At 18.8% G+C, this 24971-nt stretch overlaps 1 protein-coding gene across 4 annotated transcripts in view; it reads right to left on the bottom strand.

The window, feature by feature from the left end:
* Nucleotides 1–5902: 5902 nt before the first annotated feature.
* The window catches only part of LOC108003087 (basement membrane-specific heparan sulfate proteoglycan core protein), a 303226-nt gene continuing 284157 nt past the window's right edge, over nt 5903–24971 (bottom strand). For all 4 annotated transcript variants that reach the window (XM_062076951.1, XM_062076949.1, XM_062076948.1 and 1 more), the window contains exon 7: nt 5903–7084. In XM_062076951.1, the coding sequence (XP_061932935.1) occupies nt 7042–7084 (43 nt within the window). In that variant the 3' untranslated portion in view covers nt 5903–7041. The remainder of the gene's footprint in view (nt 7085–24971) is intronic.

Here is a 24971-nt window from a genome sequence, read left to right as displayed (position 1 = left end):
ATTTAAATATATCCGAATAATATTTTAAAAAATTTTTTATTTTGAATTTCATTAATGTAAAAAGTTTTATGTTTATTGCTACCTATATGTCCACTTTCGAGCATATATCGCTTCATTACGTGATTTTTTAAAAAAATTACTAGCGGACAAAAATTTTTTTTAAGTATTTATATTTGTTCGACTTCGTCGGAAAAACTCAAATTGGGAAATATAATGATTTGATAATTGGCGTAGACTAGTGGAGGGCGAGCACAGTATGTCTAGCGCTAAAACTTATCGAGTCTATTTTACGTAGAGGGATATGTGATGGTCTCGTGCATCAATCCAAGATCAATGATCTGCCACGGTAAACTCCGTGTCGAGTAACTGGTCTCTCGAATTTCCTCTACCGAATTCGAGTCGAATTCGATAGAAACATGGTCGACTTGATTCGAGCTGGGGAATATTGGAATGAACGAGTGCCAGACAAATGGAATTCGTTTCTTTTTTGCACATTCACTTTTTTAGGAAACTGTGGATAAATTTTACCTCGGTGAAGCGCAACGTAACAGAGCTCTGATTGTTCGAACGACGCCCACGTTTAAACTTTTCACTACGGTTTTACGATTCAACCATATAAGAGAAAAACTTTCTCTTCTCTTTACTATATTCTGATACATACTACTTAGCCATTTAAAAAATATTTTTTCGGTATAGATTTTTTTAAAAATTCTAAATTTCTCTTTCATTATCTTAAAAAGCCATGTAAAAGCCATGTTTTTATTATTGAAAAAATTTTTTTATATTAGAGAAGAAGAAATAAATTAGATTATTAATAATTAAAGATAATAATAAAGATGTATAAAATTATATTCATGATTATATAATTTTTCATTATTATTCTTCAAATAGTATTTTTGATAGTTTGATTAGTATTTTTGATAGTTTATTACTCTTTATTTATTATATGCATCAGTAATTTTTTTCTATTCTAAAATATATATATATATATATATATATATATATATATATATATATATATATAATTCTGTAACTTAGTTTTTAAAAATTAAAAATTAAAACTGGAATAATATTCAAAATTTATTTCCAAAATTTAATTATTTATCCATTTATTCCACTTCATTATTCATTTTCTTATTGTGAATTATCATATTTGTTTTTAAAATTTTCAAAAATCAATTTTATTATGAAAGTAGTAGTTTTTTAATTTCTAATTTAAAAAATTAATTAAATTCACGTAAATTACGTAAATATTAAAAATAATTTTAAAAATTAGTTAAATTCACAATTAGTCAAATTAGTAAATTAACGTAAATATTTTAGAATGTGAATTTCAATACTGAAAAATTAATTTGGTAAAATAAATAATTTCCTACTATTAAATAAATGAATAACTAAATAAATATATATAATAATTTCTTACTACTAAATAAATAACTAAATAAATACATATAAATGAATCTTAATGTGTTTTAAATATTTTATAGATAATAAAATAGAAAGATATAATAAAATATATTTTATAGATAATAAAAGAAAAATATAAAAAATATATACAGAAAATACATTTCATTGAAAATGTATAAAAACAGATTGGTATTAAAAAAATAGACTTGATAATACAAAAAGAAAATAGAAATAATAACTTGTTTATTTTTGTTATTTCAATTATTAAATTAAATAATTGAATGAATATTCACTTATTAAAATAACATTTTCTTCTAATATTTTTGGAATATATGTTAATTAATTAAGATTGATTGGAAGTTTTTTTACATGTAGTTAAAATCAATATTTCATCATACATTATTTACGCAGAATTTAAAAAATCTTGTAAACTTAAGAAAAAAATATTTAGGGATCGAATCATGTGGATCGCGTTATCGATATGAATCGATTTTGCGTCCATTGGTAGACTTTGAGAAAAGTAGAAGCTCAATAGAGTTCTAAATATTTGTCTGCTTGAAATTCAAGCGTACATGGAGCTAAAAGAAAGGCAGCAGCTCGCTTCTAACATTCTAGCGGAATTCCAAACCAAGGTTTTGTCATAATATTCGGGTCACGGTAGGTCTTGGAGCATGGAAAATATGTTGCTTCTTATTCAAGAATTCGCGAACCAACCATTATGTTATTCACGATTTAAAGCAACATAATTCAGTTATTTATGTTTATGTTTAATAAAAGAGACGCTGAAAACGAGCGAAATAATTTTTTTCGTAAATGGTAATTTCCGCTACAAAATTGAGCTTGACTTAGTCTATATTCTTTCAGAGTTTCATTCTTTTTCTTTCAAATTTATTTGTTGAAAGTGTAGTTAATATAAAAATAAATATTTAATATATATATATATATATATATATATATATATATATAATTTATAAAACAAAATTTTATAAAATAAATTGATATTTTTTATTAAAGAGAATTTGAGAATTGTTTCAAATTTAGTGAATTCACCAATTCTTATATGCAATTATATAATATATAATTTTTTTATATATAATTAAATATATATACGTAAACATATAAACAAAATATTAATAGAAATGTAATTTCTATACGTAAATAAATCTGCATATGGGTACTGTATGTATGTTATTTCACTTATCAATTTAATAATTTTTGAATATACAAAATATTGAAATAAATATATTGTACAAATATCTAGTTTAGTTCTCTTTTTTCCTAAAAACTTTATTTCATTATTAAAACAAGATTTCAATTAAGAGAATTTGAAAAAAATATATTATATTTATTTTTACAAAAATTAAAATTTAATATAAAATAATATAGATGAAATAAATATTATCTAAATATTATCTATTGATCCAGATCCATTCTTTTATTTTAAATTCAAGATGTAGAATAAATAACAATTATATAATGATTTAAAACCAAACCAACAAAAAGCATTTTTATCATTTGAAATACAATACAATACAACAGGCAATACAATACAACAATATATTGCTTTGAGTATATTTAATCTTTGAGCTTAATAGATACATTAAAAAATTCAAAAAGATTCAAAAAAGATACAAAAATTTAAATATGAATACATATGTTTGAAAATATACAAAAAAGAAGAATATAATAAATGAAAAATATAAATTTTTTTTATATTGTAAAATAAATAAAAATATATTTTTTAAATTTATTTCACGTTAATAGTGAAAAAACAATTAGAAAGATATTTTCAAAATTAATCAAACTGCATAATTATTGAATATATATATAGAAATAATATTTATATAATGTAATATTGTTTCTTCGAATTCTTGGGATATACAATTTCTTGTAAATCTAAACATAAATAATTTATTAGAAAATATAATATTTTTCATAATAACAGATATGTTTTATTTTAGAAAGAATATAGAACTTATTAAATAATTATAAATAAATAAAACTACAATAAAAAAATAAATAATTGCCCATTAATTTTGTAGTATAGGCAATATAAATAAAATATAAAACATATTTTAAATATGTTCATTATCTTTTAAAATAATATATAATAATAATAATAAGTGATCAAAAGATTTCTATTAATATTATATTAAATTTTCACTATAATTTAATACTATAACTTAACAAAAAAATTAAAAATTGAAAATAATTTCTTACTTTATATCGTTAATATTTAAGTAAATTAAAAAAAAAAATATTACTGATTTAAAAATACAAAACAAAATATTATAATGCATAATATTATTTTATATTTTTTTGAAAATTCATTTTCCTATTTTTTATAAAAATAAGAATACACAAAATACAAGAATATATAGCAATTTATCATAAAAAAGACAAAATTGTGTGATTTTCGTTTTATAAATTGTAGATAACATATTTTTAAAGAATCATTGTTAAAAATAATTTAATTTGATACTAGAAACTTTTCAGAAACGTACAAGAGAGGTAGGAAACACATATATAGAAGAGAGTAATTGGAAACAAAAGATGGCTAGAATAACGTTATCTGATATTTTGTTAGTTATACAATTTTGTTAGATACAAAAAGTATTTGTATTTTTATTTTTCAATTAAGTAATTTTTTATTATATTTTAATTTTTTTATAATCGTGATCAAATATTATACAATTAATGATATTAAAATATAACATACTTGAATATAATTAATTGATATGTAAGTATTTAAATATAGTAATGAAAGTATTTTAATATAATATTTCTGTAACTAAATATGTAAATAAAGAAATTATATACATTTTGTAATGTATATAAGTGAAAAGATATACATTTAAATGAAAGGATAGATATAATTTATCATGTTAAATCATGCAAATTGTTAGATGTTATGTATAAAGTAAGTTTTATTATATAAATTTATTATAAAATTATTATAATTAAATAAAATTATTAAAAATTATTATAATTCAACTGATACAAGATATTATTTTTTACATATTTTAAATTAAAGTAATCTTTATTTACTTTTTTTTTTCTGTAATTAATTTTCTTCTATTTTCATACAAAAAATTGAATAACTTTTATGCAAATTTTAAAATTAAAATTTGTTTTCTGAATATTACAGCACAAAGTTTACCAAATCAATATGTGAATACTAGTACTATTAATTTCTCTGTTCCTTTTGCAGGTTGATCGTTTGTCATTGTCAGACGATACTATTAAACCAGGTGCTGCTATGTGTCGTTTGATCACGAAAATTATTGCGGCTACATGTGGAATTGTCACAGTACAAGTAACCCTTGTGAAAGGACATCTTTTGTCGTGACAATACCATGGCATACTCCCACCGTTTGAATCCTTCTACACATGCATATTGTCGATCAAAAATAAGTCATTTCTGATGAGGAAAGTGGCAATCATGTGGTATTAACAGCAATAAAGGAATGATAGAGGCAATTGGACTATAATAAAGCAATTCGTGGAAATGATCTATCGTATGACTGCATGATTCGATTAGATACTAGATATGACTAAAAATAGTTTAAATTATGTTTCTAAATATTCAGAATTTATACAAATTAATATAAATATTATTTTATTAACAAATAAATATGAATTAAAATTTACATATAAAAAAATTTGAAAATTATGTAACATTCCTTTTTATTAAATGAAAAATATTCTAACAAACAATTTTGATTAATTGCTTGATTAAATACTTAAATTATTATTAATAATTATTTCTTTCATTTTTTAAAAAGATATATATAAATGCATTTTAATAAATAAATAAAATGAAACATTAGAGTTATAAATAATAATTTTTAATAATAATTTTTCTTTTCTTTTTTTTTATATTTTAATTTAAAAACAAAAAGAAATCTTCAACGATCTTGAAAAAATATAAAATATATAAAAAATTAATATAAAAATTCAATGTAAAAATTTATATTTCAAATAATTAAATTAATTAAATTATATCTATTAAAATGATATCATGTCAATAAATTCATTTCATGAAATATAATATTTATATATAGTAATCTTTTATATTCATTCATATTATTCTTAATAAGCAATAATAAATAAACAAATAAGTACATTAGATTAATTTTTTTAAATGATTTGAAAGATTTTTATAATCAACAATAAATTATATATATATATATTGCATTTTTATTATTTTGTTTCAATACAATATTAAAAGATTATTCAATTTTATTAAAAGATTATTATTAAATTTAAAAATTAGATATTAAAAATAACGAATAAATTAAGAAATAGATATTATAATATAATGATAATCTTCTGCTAGATGCTAGAAATAGAATTAAATACTATAAACACTGCATTTCAAATAAAAAGATAGATATATTATTTATATATAACATATATATATGTTTATATGTGTTTATATATATGTTATATAACATATATATATGTTTTATATATTAAAAATACAAATAATGAATTCATCGAATATTCTGTATTAAATTGTATTAAATCAAATTTTTTATATGTTGAATTTAATTAGATTTTAACTCTTCATATGAAAATGAGATTTAAAAAAAATTTTGTGTTTTTTTTGGATACGTTCGAACACAGAACTCTCTATATTGCTACTTTACTTCTTGCATGTTTTAAACTAAAATACGTATAGTTTTTTAAAGCATAACGATTTGAAGACTACATGTTTTATTTCGTTTTGCAACATATGAACAGCAAGGAATGTTACTGAAGAAACGTGGCAGTCATCCAACTTGGCAGAAACTCGGTATACTCGTTTATTATATTAATTACGATAACGAGCAGCGCGCAAATCCTTGATTATCGCTGACGCTTCCGTGGATCGCATCTAACTGTATCATACTAAACACCCATTTACATGTTGTCGAGTCTTTTTGTCGAGATTTTGGCTGACTCATTTATTTCCGATCTTTCTTCTGCACGAAACAAAAGAAAAATCTTTTTCGTGAATCCGTACAATCTGTGTCACAATAACTGTCGATTAAATGTAGCCTTAGAAAAAAGGAATCATCACTGAAAAAACAGTTTCACGTCATTACGATAAATTCGGAACATTTACGGATATCAAAAGGGAAACGGCTAGCGGCAGTAATATGTCGCTATATATTTACTATTGCGGCATTTGGAAGCAATTCATGTCAGCTAAAACGATCAATAGATTCACGAAGATTATAAGAAGTCAGAAATCAGTCACCAATTATTGTTCCCGAATTATTCGAGATTTGATTAGGAAAGTCACTTTGATAATCGCTGGTTCATCTGTTCTTTTTTCTCTGATCAATTTTAGAAGCAAGATTCAAGATATATATATATATATATATATACATATATATATATATATATATATATATATATATATGTATATATAAGTTATATATTCAATATTGAAGATGGTTGGTGCTAATAAAGATAATATTTCTTTCTTCACTCTTGCTCGCTTCTTTCCAATTTTTCTTTTTGATTACGAAAAACGGCATTCGCTCACGTTCTTACTGAAAGAGTCTGTGATCGACCAGTCACCTCGCAAATGAACCGGCGTGCAGGAGCAATAGAAGCAACGCGAGCGTTCTCGTTGTCGCACCGCTATTGCTCGAGTTTCCATGTTGCATGGCTGCTGGATGTTCTCCTGTAACAAACAATAAGTCGGATTTTAAGTTATCTTATAAACTATACAAGTAGATAAAAATTTTATTTATCCTATCCAAATTTTTCTTGAAAGTTAATCAATAGTTTTCTTGAAGTTTGTAAATAATTTATTATAGCGTGATTGCGAAATAATGTTATATAATAATATATATTTATTATATATTATATAATAATAGTAACTTGATATTCTCAATATTTTCGACGGAAATAAAAAAAATTGAAAAATTATAAAAAAGTTGTAATAGAAAAAGAATTTTTTTGCAAGAAATTTTTTTTTCGGGATAACTCAAATTAAAATATCTATCATTATTAGAAGATAAAATAATTTTTTTATTTTTTACTTAATGTCAGTTTAATTAAAAAAGAAATTTTCAGAAAATCTAATTTTACATCTTATATTTTTTATCGATCGATTAATCGAAAAATTTAATAATTACATTATAATTAATTTATAATTTTGTATATATCGATTTAAAATAAAAAATAAAAGAAAAAAGGAATATTGAAAAATTGAAAAATTAAAAACAAAAAAAAACGAAACGAGAAAAATATAAAAGATGCTAAAGATATCTTCGCCTTTTTAGCTCATTTTTAACTTATATATGTTGCTGACGACATATTAAGCAACAAAAGAAGAGTAATAAATAGTTGGAAAAAAAATACGTACATGTATCATGACATTTTATGCATATTTATACTATAGTTTATATAAGAGTTTCATTAAACAGAACTCTGCTGCGTTCTCGATATACTATAGTGGATGTTCATTGGGTCTTGCATTTATATGTGTCTTTGGGTTTATATTTAGAACGACCTGAGGCGACATCGGAGTATTTCTGTCACGCGTATATTCTTGCTTGCTAAATGTGCTAGGATAGTAGAGAAAATGCATGTCGAGAAAATCGGCTAGCAGAGGAATAAGCCGACTGAATTGTTGGGAATATATAGAAATATAGAGGCTTATGCCATGTTGCATTGCGCAATATAGAATGAGATTCACAAACGCGTTATCAATTTGAGAACAGCTACTACTTTACGATATTTCGGACAACTTTTTGATCAAATAGTTGGGGAAACATATTGATATCGCACGCACCACCAGTGGAAATTGAATACGCCACTGTGTGTACATTGAATATGTTGCTTCGAATCGAATTTTCGAGGTTCTGATTAAAAGTTACGTGGCTGCGTATTGTCGAGGAAATTCCTTTTCATCAATAGCAACGTAAATATATGATTAGTTGCATTTTCATTCGGCAATAGTTTTATATCGTGAAACATATTTTTCGAGAAACAATGATTACACATTTTTTCAACTATTATCAATTCAATTTATTAATTAATATCTAGATTATTTTGTATATTTTAGTTTTCATATATTATTCTGTGTTTATTATTATGTTTATTATTGTACTATTGGAATAATTTTAGATAATTATTATTTATTTATTTATAAAATTATTATTTATATTGTTTATATTTATATTACAAAAAGATCGTCTTCTGATCTTAATGATTTAATATGTTAACATCTTGAGTTATGAAAATTTTACTTAGTTATTCATTAAAATTATTAACTAAAACTATTTTTTTAAAACAAATTAAATCAGATCATGTTAATTTTAATCAAATTTATTGTTAAATAATTGATAACTAGTTTTTCGACGGCTAAATTAAGAAGATTAATGAAAATAGATTAATAATTAAATTCATTTAATTTTGATTTAAAATGAAATTAAATTTAAAATTAACATAAATTAATTAATGATAAAAAAATTTATTTAATTTTTAACTTTATGATTTATATTGGGTTTAGATTAAATAACTTTTTAATCTATTTTAAACTATTTTTGTTAATAATTTTTTGATAAAAAATAAATGCCGCCAAGTAAATCGTTCACAATTACTCAGTGCGATAACTTTGATAACATAATTAAAAAGTCATCGAGAAAAAGTCGAAGTATAATATAAATATTTATTTAATGTTATTAATGAGATTGATTCTATTTTAATATTTTCAAAGTATAAATAGATTTATTATTATTTAATATTTAATCATTTAATATAAATTAAATAATTATTTAAAGTTTCTTATACTTTTTTAATTTTTCTTTCAAAACTATTTTTATTCCATGTAACTTTGTCCTTAAAATTAGCACATATATATAGCAATAGTATATATTATATGTAACAATAATTAGAACATTTCAGATTTATCAGGTAAGTTTTTCTTTAGGATTCTTTATTTTAATATAATTCTTTGACACGTATAATAATGTATATTTACATGCTTGATTAAAAAAAGTATTTACTTAATAATTCTGAATTCGAAATTATATATAAAATTCTATTATATATAAAATTTTTTTAAAGAAATATTTATATGAAAACTTAAAAGTGCAATCAACATTATTTAAAGGATCAATATTATAATTATTATTAACATATGAAAGCAACTTAATAGCAAAGATTTCTGACAATATTTATATAATTGCTATGCTCATTTATTTCTGTAATTTAATTTGCTAATGTACATTTTCTGTTGAAATGATTTTCTGATGCTGAAAATTATCGCAATAACCAATGGAAATATATGAAATACAAAGCATTTTAATTGAGTTATTAACATTACCGTATATTATTAAAAACAAACTAATTTATTACATTAATTTACATTAATTATAATAAATTAAAATAATATAATTCAAATGTCGAATCAAAAATAAATCATTAAATGAAAAGTATTATTGAAAAGATATTGAAATCCTCTATTGATAATTTAGATTTTTTCATTTTTATATTTATTTTCATGTTTATAAAAAAATGTTTATAAAAAATATAATAATAAATAATATAACATGCTTTATTAATTATTTAAGCAAGAAAATATGTTTATATTAAATAGAAATTAATTATCTTTAATAATAAATATAAAATAATTTGCAAAACAAAAAATTGTTGTTCTGTCTAAAAATAAATATTTATTCTTTATAAATTAAAAAAGTAAAAGAGCTCCTTTTAGAATATATTTAATAAAATGTTTAAAGAATCGATATTTTTACAAGTAAATTTTTTACATTATCATGTATAAATTAAAAGTTTAACTCATAATAATATGATCACTGGAGATCATATAAAAAAGATAGTTGTTAAATGATGTCATGAGAATCAGAAATTAATAAAGAATATCTTCTTAAAATTCATCTTTTAGTATTTTAGACGAGATTGAAACTTTTATAATATACATATTATATGAGAGATATTTTGAATTATGGATATATGTGTAGCGAATGTATATATATTATACATAAAATTAACTAATTTTTTAGTTAGTTAATTTAGATTTTTTTAATCTAATTTTCGTTTATAAATTAAAAAAAATATTATTAAAAAAATTATTTGTTGTAATTGTTATTCTTATTTTTAATATAAAAATTTTAAAAAAACTTTCATATTATATATTTTGTTATATTTAATTGTATATTTAATTATATTAAATTATATTTAATTATATTAAATTATTAAATTTAAAATAAATTTAATTTAATTTAATTTAATTTTCTTTCTTTTGTTTCTTTTTTTTGTTACACATAATTATTATTCTAATTACAATTTTACATTTAAACAAAACAGTTTAAATTATGAATTAAATTATAAGAAAAATTATTAGCAAGAAAGTGAAAACTATATAGTGAGAGTATAAATGAGTCTATATTCAATAAAAAATTATCGATATTTGAAATTGTTATAAAATTTTTAAAAAGAAAAAAATTTGAATGAAAATTTTTTTGGTTTGTAAGAAAGAAAAAAAAATATAACAATGAACTCATTTTAAAGAATAACATTTTTAATTTCACAATCCTTAATTTGTTTTTTAAAAATTATTTTATATAATGTAATAAATAAAAGAGTAAAGATACTTCTCAAAAATTTGAAAAATCGATTGTAAAGATACTGAAAAACTTTTTCATGAATGAATCCATAATAAAAAATAAAGTTAAAAATTAAAGTTTTTTTTTAGAATAATTTTCTGAAGCTTATTATTTGATTTTTTCGCCAAGTTATTATCGAATATTAAGCCGAAAATTCAAAAGCACTAAATTTTTATCATTTCCAAAATTATACTTAAAGCTAGATACAAAAGTTCAATAATTTGATGAAAAAAAATTTTTTTTAAAAATATTATGAAAATAACAGAAAATTGCAGTTTTTAAATTATAAAAATTTTTTTATGTTTGTACTGTCTTTACGATGTCTTTATAGCCAATTGAATTTTTTAAATTTTTGAGAAAAAGAATATCTTTATTTTATTGTTTATTTTTTATTTTGTTGTTATTCTATCTATATCTAAATTTAAATAAATTTATATATGAAAACAAATTTAAAACTGTAAAAATAATTTCAATTTTAAAAAAAAGTTCAAACTAATTGTTATACAATTTTTTATATAAAATTATAAAATTTTTATTATTATTTCTACGATGGTAGAAAATATATCAAATTATATATCAAATTTATATCAAATTTGATTTTACAGAAAAAAAATAATACTATATACAATTCAAAGAAATATTGATTTAAAATTATTTTTTTATTGAAAATTATTTTCTTCGATTACAACTCGTTTAAAACAAAACTTTATATTTTTTATCTATTTATCTTGTAAATTTAATTTTAGAGTTACATTTAGATTTAATACACAATAAAAAATCTTTCTATTTTCAAAAAAAAAAAATTCGTTCGTCTTATTTCATATCTTCATTTTGTCAAAATATCAATATTTTCCACAAAAATATGTTCATATTTGTGAAATGATAAGAAAAATTAATTGGTTCATCTTCTCTTATATTAATTATATTATTATAATATAATATTATTAAACAAATTGTACTTTAGGTTAATTATATTTATATTATTAATAATTTATTTATGGACACGTATATCACACTTAAATTGTATTAGTTTCGAGAAACATCGAAAATCAAAATAACTTAAAGATATTATATCATTTTCCTTACACTCTAATATATAACATTATTTTTAAATTCAGAAAATTGTTCGAGTTTATATATAAACAACAAAAAAAAATATAATAGCTTTTATTAATTTATATTAGTTGCTTAATATATTAGTTGCTTTGATATTAATTTGAAATAAAAAAAATTAATAATTAATTAATTTTAAATAATCAAAAATCAAGAGATAAGAGAATTGTAATTAAGTATTTAGTTTGGAATTATTTAAAAAAAAAGAAATATTATTACATTAATAATTAAATGTTAAAAACATTAAGAATTAATAATTATTTTAATTAATCAATTGTTAATTTCAATTAATATTTTAAATAAATTTTAAATTAGAATATTAAATTTCTTTCTACAATTTTTCTTTTAGTGATAGAACAACATTGATTCGAAAAATTGAGTTCACTTACAAAGTTTCGAGATGACTATCAGAAAATTGGAAAAGCTTATACAAAATAGCGAGCGAAAAATTCGAATATCCGTAGCGATATCTAACGCCCCAAGGCAATAGATTTCATTCGCGAACACCTCTACGATTTCGCCTGACACTTTCGTTGGATCGAATATATTTTTTCCCTGAACATTCTGTGGCGACTTGGCCTAATTTACGGTGTGCAATTCAACGAACGAGCGCGCATAACAAGAAATACTCATTTTTCAGTGAAAACGACCATCAGCATACCTCGAGAAAAAGTATAAAACCGCAGCTATGGAATGGCAAGTTTCTTCTAAAATATATTATCAACAAGAACGTTCAGCTTGTATCCTTCGTTCATTAAATCGATGTTAAATTTTTTATGAAACCTATTCGTGATTGATTAATGTTTTTCGATAATTTAACGTAATATTTTTTATTATTTCTTCACATAAAAATAAATAAAAAATATAAGTTTTAAGAATTGAAAGGATTCACTAAGATACAAGTATATTTTTCAAATGTGATTCTTTAACAAATAATATGTAAACGAAAATGTTTATCATGAATTTCGAGAGTTATAAATGTATGGAAAGAATGAGCAATTACTCAGATGTGAAAAATCACATAAAATATTTGGCAGATGTGATTATATGTTTTTTAAGAATGTTCGTTCAAAATAAATAAAAGGATATAAGAAAAAAAAAAAGAAAAAATGTACAAAATTTAGAATTTGAAAGATGCAAATCCTTAAGTTTTTGAATTAAAATAGCTAAATTAAAAGTAAAGTTACTTTAAAAATAAAAAAAATTTTTTTAAATTGTATTTATTTAATATTAAAAATATTTGAATTCTTATATAGAATGAACAATAAAATTTAAAACAAATACATATTTATATTATGTATTTAGCATTATATATACTATAAATATATTAATAGTAATAAATTAATTATTATTTATTGTTTATTACCAATTTTAAATTTAAAAAATGATCCAAAAAAAAGATATTTGTTTTCTTCCGTAAACGCTAAACTATATTTTCATTAAAATAATTAAATAGGAGATTATATTATATATTAATTATAATACATATACAATTATATTGTAATGTAATATATTGTAATATATATATAATATTGTATTTTAATATTATACAGCATAATATATTATAATTAATATTAAGATATATTATTATACATATTATAATATTGTAATATATTACAAGTATTATAAATTCATATAATTAGATTTAGTGCTCTTCATGAGTTATGATTTTTTAAATTACTAATTATGTAATGCTTAATGAATTAATTCTTTATTTATTTTTTATGATATATATATAAAATATATTCAATTTTATTTAATACATATATATTTAACATAAATACATTCATATAAATAAAACATTAATGACAAAAGTTCATTATCTAAAATTAGATAATTAAATATCAAAATTAAGATAATGATTTATAATAATAAGTTTATACACAAAGAGTTATTGCAATTAAATTTTGCAAAAATATTGATATATTAAAATAAAAATAAATTAAATTGTCATATAATACTCAAAAAAATTAATAAAAATTGATGACTATTAAAAGAATTATTCTGTATGAAATTGTATTTTAAGTAAAAGATTATATTAATCTAGATTTCTATTTCAATTTTTTATATATCTAATTAATAATATATTTTTAAGATGTAAACTTATATGCAAAAAGTTTATATTAAATCTGAAAATTTTAATTCTAATGAAATTTGATATGCATATTTACTGTAGATTATGTTAAAAAGTGAAAAAAATAGAGATTTGTTGATAAATTTGTTATCGTACAAGATATTTGAAATAGAAAATTGAAAAAAATTATTATAGAATATTTTATTCCAAATGATCTATTGACATAATAATTTCAAAAAGTATATCTATTGTAAGAATATCTTTTGAATTTTAAAAATATTTTTAGGCATACTTTATACATAAAGTAAAAAAATTATATTTATTTGCTTTTAACCAATAATTTAAATATCTACTGAATCATTTTTGAAAAATATATTTTTGTAAAAAAATATTTAAAATGAAAATATTTATTATAATAAATATAATATATATAAAATTTATACGATTTACTAAAATAAAAAATAGAAATATTTTGTAGATATTCATTTAAAAACTTAATTCTTTATAGTTTAAAAATGTTATTTATTTGAACAAATTTAATAATACATATGTAATATATATTATTATATTATTAATAATTTAATAATACATACACATAATACGTACATAATAAAATTTATATTTACTTAACGATACTCCTCAAACTTACAATTATCAAAATATAGTAAGATCTATTTTTATGCACCAGTTCAGCACAAAAAATTTTATTAAGTGAGAAAGTGCGAAAATTTTGAAATTCTTGGCTGGAATAGCTCTGAAGTCTTTTAAAGAGACAAGGAAGTTCATGGAATCCGTCAGAAACACAACTCGCAAAACACACTTGTCTCGTTTTAATTTAAAAGAAGAACGCTATATCCTGCCAACACGTTCCAAGTATTTTATGAAAAACAGCGACAGTTTCAAACATGTGTCAAGACTTGGACCATTCTTTCGAAATTTATAAAACAATTTTGAGTTGTGAAACATAGATTATATTACATAGATATTTTAGACGCTTTTTCTTTATTGAATATAATCCATGCATGAATTTTTGCAATTTGTAGAGGTACGGAAAAAAGAAACATTAAAAATTCAAGTTGTAGAGAAAAATAAAATATATATATATAAAATATATTCAATTTTATTTAATACATATATATTTAACATAAATACATTCATATAAATAAAACATTAATGACAAAAGTTCATTATCTAAAATTAGATAATTAAATATCAAAATTAAGATAATGATTTATAATAATAAGTTTATACACAAAGAGTTATTGCAATTATATATATATTATATATATATTATATATTATATATATATTATATATATAATTTATTATATATATATATATATATATATATATATATAAAATATTATAATATATATATATAATAAATATAATATACATATAATATAAATATAAGAAATATAAATATATATAATTTGCATAATTAATTTTTCAATAATTATTCTCAATCTAATCTAATACGTTTTTCGTATTTTTACGAAAGTATAAAAAAAATAAAATATATGTTAACATTAAATTTTATATCAAATCACTTAAAAAGGAAACTCTATAATTTGAATTTCTGTAAGAATTTCTGACTAGAATTTTATATATAATACAATTTTTCTTTGTAGTAAAAATATTTATAAATATACATACAAGTTGAAATATAAATTTTAATTTGAGTTATTTTTAATTATATCTAATTAAAATTAATAAATTGAATTTTAAATCAAAATTTATTTCAAACTTATATCTTTATCTTCATGCCTTTATGATTTCTATTGCTTATATCACAATTCCTTAATCGATATCATGTTTCTTTTTTTTCAAATGTTAAAATATTCAAAAAAAAAAAAAAAATAACTTACGAATTTTTTTTTTTGAGTTTTTATAATTAAACAAATTTTATTCTAATCCTTACATCTTCTAATATTAATTTGTAATGTCATAAAATTTAACTATAATGTTTTCATATATCATATTTTTATTTTTAGTCAAAAATTTAAAAAAGAAAATAAAATGAAATTTCTTTAACTCGAAAATTTCGTTTTTTTCTTAAGATTCGAGCCATCATAATCAATTGTATTATATAATGTAATTTCTGAAAAAAAACTTTTTTTACTTTGTAGATGCAAATGCAGCGTCTTTAGTGGCATTAAAATTAAATAAAATTAAATTAAATTCAATAAACTTCTAATATGTATTATATTCAGTTTCTAATAATAAAATTGTTTAATAATAAAAATATATATTTTGTTTATTCTTAATATTTATATCTTTAATTTATATCTTTTGTTTTACGTAAAAAATATTTGCTTAAAGATAGAAAATCGTAGAAAATATTTGCTTATTCACAAAAGATTAATAATTATTTTTATTTTTATTTTTTTTATAAATATAATAGTTTTTAAAAATAAAAAAATTTGTTTTTTTTATATATTATTTAAAATGAATAATTAAAGTTGCTTGTTTGATTTTAATAAAAGATTTCTTATAAATTATGCATAAGATTTCATATTCATAATTTCTAATGTCGTTAATTCATCGATTCAAGTAGCATACATTAGAATCCTAAATTAGAAGCATAAATTACATAATCCAACTAACATATTCCTAAGTAGTCCTTTGTATAAATTTCTCAACGTACATCCTAAATACGCATGCTGCTAAATAATAGATGTGAGCTCACATCTCGCTTCTATTGCGTAAAATAAAATTTATCGAAAAGATTGGTATGCACATCGTTTTCGAAAAGAATGGCACGTAACAGAAACTTTGGAATACCGGCAAGATTAAACAGTAGAGAACAAACAACACTTTCGGAAGCATTAATCAGATTAGAAATCGTGAGAAAGTGCTTAGGATTTCCAAGATTCAGGTGAATTAACCGAAGCTTATATAATATTGCATGTATGTATCAGAATGCGTAATATATTGGTTCGTTTACGGTTCGTTTCAATACCGCTATACCGATGTACATAATCTTGGTTTCCTTTTGGTGCCAAGTTCACATTCCTGCGTATGTTACAGTTCCCATATACTACATGTTATTCTCTTGCCATTGCATTTATATCGCATATGTTGCCTTTCAAGACATTTTACGTTTGACTGTCGTTGATTTAGAACTTGAAAATTAACTGATGAAAATTAATTAATATCGTTATTACGATAATGATGAAGAAATGAATTTGTAAGATTTTCATCGTTTCATGAAATTATTTATCAGTTTCTAATGAAAAGAAAATGAAAAACTATATAATATGCAACATATTATATAGTATAGTTTAATATAGTATATGCAGAATTTATTTCATAAATATATTATGTTATTTTCCTTTCTTCATTAATTTCTAATTTATTTGAAATAGTAATATATAAATTATGAAGTTTTATAAATTTACACTTTGTAATTATCTTTTTTAATTATTTCAAACTTTTAAGTAAAAAATAAAATCGTGTAAATTGTACAAAAATCAAAAAATAAAATATTTTCAATGAATTTTTCAAAATAACTTATTCTATATAAATAGAAGTTTGATAATATTTGAAAAATTTTATAATATTATATATATTTTATAATATTTTATAATATATATATATATATATATATATATATTCTTCTTCGCTTATTTTTATTCTATTAAAAAATAATAAATTTGTTTTATTTTAATATTATAAAATATAAAATATATAAAATATAAAATACATATAAATTATAAAATATATAAATTATTAAATTATAGTATTAATCATCATTATAATTTGCATTTTTTATACATTAAAACATTATTTAGTATTAATTTATTTATAAAACATATGTAATTTCATTTTTTAAAATAGTTGTTTTACATTAATAATAAAATATATTCAATAATTTTATTGCTAACTTTATGAAAATTAACACATTATCATTATAATATTTAAAAGAAATATTTTATTATAAATTTTACGATATATATATAATTTATTAATATATTTCAATATAATTTTCATTACAGAAAGCAATATAATTATTATTTCTATATTATTTTATATTATTATTCTATATTAGCAATATAATTATTATATCGTATATAATTTAATATTATAAAAAATTAAAAAATATTTTTTTTTATATTTATCTTTTCTAAAAAAAACTATCTTTTTTATAATAAAAATTTTTAATTTAAGTAGTATGCATGAGCATTGATAATATTAATAATATTATATTTTAAGATATATGTAATTAGTTGTAAAAAATATTTCAAAACGTTTTTGGAAGAATGTATTATTTAATGAATGATTTAGAAACATTTAGGAAGTCTAATTCTTATTGAGTCAATTTTAAATAATGCATGAATTTGTTCCGTTTTATATCGCAGCAATTCACTACTAGAACGAATGATAATTGATTAAATTATAAAAAGTAATTTGACAAATTTTACAACAATTATAAATTCTCAACAATCATAAATCTTATGATTTAGATTGTTATCGATGTCGTAAAATTTTTAAAATAATACGAAATGCAAAATTTATGGAAATATCATCATACATTTATTATATAAATATTATATGTAATAATTATATTACATATTAATTATTACATTATTATTATATATGTAATATATATATGCAATAGTTTATTACTTATTATTTTTTAATTTATTGTTAATACTGAAATAAAAATTAATATTGAAATAAAAAAATAGAAATTTTTCAACAAATTTTTGTAATAAATTATTAAAAATTATATTTTATAACATGAAATAAAATACTTTGAATTATTTTATTTAAAAATCTATTTTTTTGAATGTATAGAGTTTTATTAAATATTATTTTAAAAAAACTGAATTTGCGTTAAAAATTACAAGATTGTGCAGATTTTCTATACTTTTACCATGTAGCTATGTTCTAGTTTAAGAGTAATCCAATTAAATATGAAAACGTAAAAGAAATTCTGCCATGTTTGCACCAGTCTGAGTTTGCAGATGATAAAAACATTTCAAATAGAAAAACTTTGATGCCAGTAAGAGACTTTAAGAAAAATTGTCACTTTCAGACTAAGTTAAATCGAGAATACTTTCGGTTACAGTAAACTAACTTAAACATTATTAAAAATAAACTGTCAAGATAGTTATATGACTTTCTCCAAGAAAAAACTAATAAAGAAAAATAATAAATGAATCGATAGTCTTATTTTTTATATCAGTCAAAAATGTATAATTATATAATTGTATTCATGTAATAAAATTTTATATTATTATATGAGTTATAAATTATACGTTTTTTTTTATTTTATTATTAAATTTTATATAATATCATTTTATTTCAATCATCTCTATATATTTTTTTACATTATCCTATATCACTTTATTCAAATGTTTTATTCGTATGTTTTTTTTACATAACGCAAATTTATAATATATAAAAGAATACGTCGTCAGAAAGCATGTAAATTATAGTCTAAACTACATGAATTTTTGGATCAAATTCTTTTAAAATTCAAAGCAGATTATTTTGATACGTGATTTACTTCGAAAGGTCTTTTCTATCAACTGAATATTAGATATCAATACTTGAGAATCAATACTTGAGAATCTCTTATCGAATCAATAAAAGCAATTACAATTCAGATATATCTTACAATTTTATATTAAATGCTGAATATTTAGAACTTATCTTATAATGATATTTTAAAATGAAAAATTTTAAATGAAAATAATTTTTTTTTAAATAAATTTTTATATTAAATAAATTCATTGTGAAATTGTATATTTTTCATTATTCAATAAATAGTTTATGTATGTAATAGTTTATATATATCAAAAATTTTATTTTTTAGTTTTTTAAATTTAAATTTTGATTAAAAAAATTTTAATAAAATAAATATATCGAAATATGTAATATATGTATTTTCTAAGTATTTTCTAAATATCTTTTCATATTAATTCGCTATATATTCATTTGCTAATTTAAATCATAATAAGTGATTTACATATATATTTAATTATTATATAAAATTATTTTCTTTTAAAAATACTTATTTTATTTTGCACATTTTTTCACATTTATCTTTTAATTTTGCTTATGCTAATATTATAAATATATAATAAAATTCAAAAGCATATAAAGTTAACAAATTTGAAATCAACTTGATTTTTATAATAATTTACATAATATTTTCAAAATTGATTATTTATTATTTATATATATGATGATACTTAAATATATAATGATTGTTATGTAATATTTGATATTAAACTATATAATGATATTAAATTATCAATTCAATTAATTGTATTGATTATTATAAAATTAAATTTATATTTGTAAGTCAATATTTTAATATTTATCTAAATCATAAAAAATTAAATAGAAATAATTTTTAATTATAAACCAATTATTTAAATAAGAAAACAATAAATAAATAAAAATATATAATTTAAAATTTAGAATAAATGTATGAAAATACTGAAAAGATGCAAGGAAACTGAATGAAGGCAGTGAATTTATTTTCAACGAAAAGCGTTTCAATCAAGATGCAATTTTGTAGGCAAGCAATCTTGGATTACAGGTAAATCGTTTAACCGAGAAGTTTCTTGAATTAAGGCTTTACAAATTAATACCTTATAGTTACGATGTTGGTATTGAACCGCGAAACAAGTTGTTTCGATTAGAAACTCGATTTATAATTATATATGAGAAAGCGGTTGAAAACATGATATAATTTAAAAACGAAAAAGATTTTTTATTTAAATATTACTGTTTATTGTCAAATATACATTTAATAATTAAATAATTAATAATTAAATATACATTTAATAGTTATATAATGTTAAAGAAATGAGAATTATTTATTCTTATTCAAATAAACAATTGTTTTGGAAGATTATTGAGGTTATTTTTCAAAAAATAAATTTTAAAAAATTAATCTTATTACTTTATTAATAAAATTTTCTTAAATAAATTTTTTAAATGAAATTTTCTAATTCATAGAATTAACTAATAGTTTATAAATAATGATTATATAATCTAAAAAGTACTTTTATTACTATTCTTTATTACTTTAATAAAGAAATAAATAAGAATTCAAAAAGTATTAATATAAATAAAAATATGTTATAAATATAAATATGAATTTAAAAACAATTTGATTTTTTAGATTTTTGAATTTTTAGATTTTCGAATTTGTAATTTAGAACTGTGTGAAAATTATAAGAAATAGAAATTTCTAAAAATAATTTATTAAAAATCTTATTGTTCTACGTGTCACATATTATTTAAGTAATCTTCTCTAAGATACCCTTTAATTCTTTAATTCTAAATTAAATTTAGGTTTCTGAAGATTGAAAAGTGAACTCTTAGTCGAATGTATAAAATTTAAATTAAATTAAATTGAGAAATAAAAAAATAAATAGACAACTTAGGTTATTAAAAATAAACTAAACTAATGAAGAAAACAGTAATTTTTTCTCAAGAAAGAATATCCTCTTTTTTTTACAGTTTTAGTGTATTTTCTCTGAAAATAAAGAATAGACAATAAAATAACAAGCTGTTTTTTTCAGAAATACGATTAACGCTGTATATATAAATTTATGACAATTCATTTTATAAAAAAATCCACATATTCTTAATAAATATCAATCTGCACTTTGAAAGCTTCAAAGTTTATAGAATTTTATGTCTTGAACTACATTCTTATATTTTGTCATGTAATAAACTCGAATTAAAAGCATATATATTTTTTGTGTCAATATTTTCTGAAATAAATGTTTCCTTATACATATACATTCCCAAAAATGATAGTGATTTTTTATGTTTTTCAAAAGTAATTTAATATTATATCCAAATATATATCCAAATTTTACATACATATTTATATAAAGTTATATTACTATTACTTTTTTAATAATATAAAAAATACCAAATACAATTAAAATTTCTTTTTTTCTATAAATTTAATTTTCTATAAAATTAATTTTTGGAGAAACTAGATGATAGAAAATAAATGATAATATATATATATATATAAACAAATCAATGAGATTTTATTGTTTGAGAATAGACAAATCTTTTATATATTTTTGAGTACTGAATGTGAATTTAATTGTAAAAATTGTTTATTATATTAAATATGGAAAATATCAAAAATATCAAAAATATCGAAAAAGTATTGATTTTTTCTATATTTACTTAATATTCCAAAGAAAATTTTTTTCAATATTTTTCAACATTATATAGTAAAATCTTATATATGTGGATTTTTTTATAAAATGAAATTTTTTAAGAATTAATTATTAAAATTATATTTTTTGTATTTTATAACATTTTTTCTATTTTAAAATATGTGTCATTTCAAAAAACAATATTATTTTAAAATATCAAAAGCTTATAATATCATAAATATTTAGTATGATGAAAAAAAAAATTGTTTATAATAATAATATAATATTTATAATAATAATATATTAATATTTTAATATCTTTGCAAAATATATTAGAAAATTTGTGTAAAATTTAGAAAACAATAGATTTGTAAAAAAATCTTCTAAAATCATAATATCCATAGATATTTACATAATAGAATTTTATTGCAAAAAAAGTACAAATTATTTTTTTTTATAAAAAAAATTAAGATTTGAATTTCTTTATTGAAGAAATATAAATTCATGTACATATAAGAGAAACAAAATTTCATAATAGATACTTAAACAAATACTCAAAACAGATATTTCATTAATAAACGTAATATTTTAAAAAATTTTAAATTTACTAAATATTTATAATAAACAAAATAATTTATAATAAATAAAATAATAGATGTTTGGAAAATATTATTTCATAATGGATTAAAATTTGAATTAAAATTTCGTTCAAAGGAAAATAATTGTTCAAAGAAAAATTATACATTTTTTATAATTATATTTATTTTGTTTTTTTATAAAATTTCAATTATTAAATCAGAAGTGATTTGTCATGTATGTAATTTATAATTTAACATATTCATGATATAATTTAGATAAAAATATAATAAAACACTGAAAAATAATAAATTTTTATTTAAAAAAACATTATCATAATCGTGATCAAAATATAATTAATAAATTAATATAAAATATAATAAAAAGATATCAAAAAAATAAATAATTGCAAATATTAAATTTCATATTAAATTTATATCTTATATTATTTAATTTTTTTTCTTATATAGTATCATCTGTTGACATACTTTCTATACATATTCTATATATTTCTGTATATAATTAATAAATTGTTTATTATTAAATCGTTATTCTATTTCTATAAATATTTCTATAAATAAATTTTTGTAATTATGATTAACGAAATACAACTTAAAGAAAGATTTATTTCATTTTCATCATAATATAAATTATACTTTGAATATTTTGTTTTTTGTATCAAATATGTTTTGTAGATTTTTGCATAAATTCAATATTCAAATTTTATAAATGCATAAAATATCTGTAGTATATTTATTATTTAAGAATTAGATATTATCAAAAATGTGTATAAATTAAACTTAAATATATATTTATTATTATTACTAAGGAATATTATCTATTAATTATTTACATTGAATTTTATATTGAATTTTTATTATCAATGATATATTATACTTTTGAGCTACTTTTGAACATATTTTTTATGACGAATATATATGGGATATATCTACATATAAAAATAAATTACGCTTATTGTTTCATTTATTAATAAAAATATATTATATCATATTATTATATAAATCTATATTATTTCATTTATAAATAAAAATACTGTTAATTTAATGCGAAATTTATGTCGTTATCGTTATGTGAATCGATATATAAAATAAAAGTATTAATTTATTCGATAATTGCAGAATAGGATATGTCTCATTGATTTTGATGATCTTGAAATATATTGACAAAAATATCATTTTGAATAATTTTTCTTATATTTCCTACATTATATGTATATAATCAATATACAGCCCTAATTTTCGAATTATATATATACAAAGAAATCTTTTGATATTAAATATGCTATTTTTAATGTTTGATCTATATTTTAAATTTAATTTTAGATCTATATTCTAAGATTAATTCACAAGGAATTTGTATTGTAAATGTGTGATATTTTATAGATATGAAAAATACATACTAGATGTAAGTTTGATCAGTATTTTCTTGAAATTTCGTATTGATTAATCGCCAGTATCTTGAGAAAATATTATTCCATATACTTTTTAGGATTTGAAATATCAGTTATATTTAGGTTAGCTTATGTTAGATTAAATTATAGAATAAATAATTATAGTCATAATAATAATATATTAATAAATAATATCTATAAATTATTTTTTATTCATTATTTTTTGAAAACTATTGTTTTTATTTTTTAGTTAATTTAATTTAGTTAATTTAACTTAATAATGACTTAAATGTAACTTAGGTTTTAAGTTATTCAGAATTTGCTTTAATGTATCAAATGAAACCATTAAAATCGTCTATTCATTTATTTTAAATAATTAATGTTTATTCATTATTCATTTATTTTTTATATAAAAATTATCAATTTTTGTTTGATCAATGTCTAAATAAATTTTGTTTCATAAAAAACGTTTCATTATATATTAAAAACAAAAATTACAAATTAGTTTAATTTGTAATTTGATAGTGAAATCAAGTGAAATTAATCGATAATTGAATTTTATAGTGAATAGTGATATCAATCAATATTGGATTTAACAGCGAAATTATTACTATA

Source organism: Apis cerana, linkage group LG7 (assembly GCF_029169275.1).
Source record: "Apis cerana isolate GH-2021 linkage group LG7, AcerK_1.0, whole genome shotgun sequence".
NCBI classification, from domain to species: Eukaryota; Metazoa; Arthropoda; class Insecta; order Hymenoptera; family Apidae; genus Apis; species Apis cerana.
This window is presented reverse-complemented; position numbering and strand designations above follow the sequence as displayed.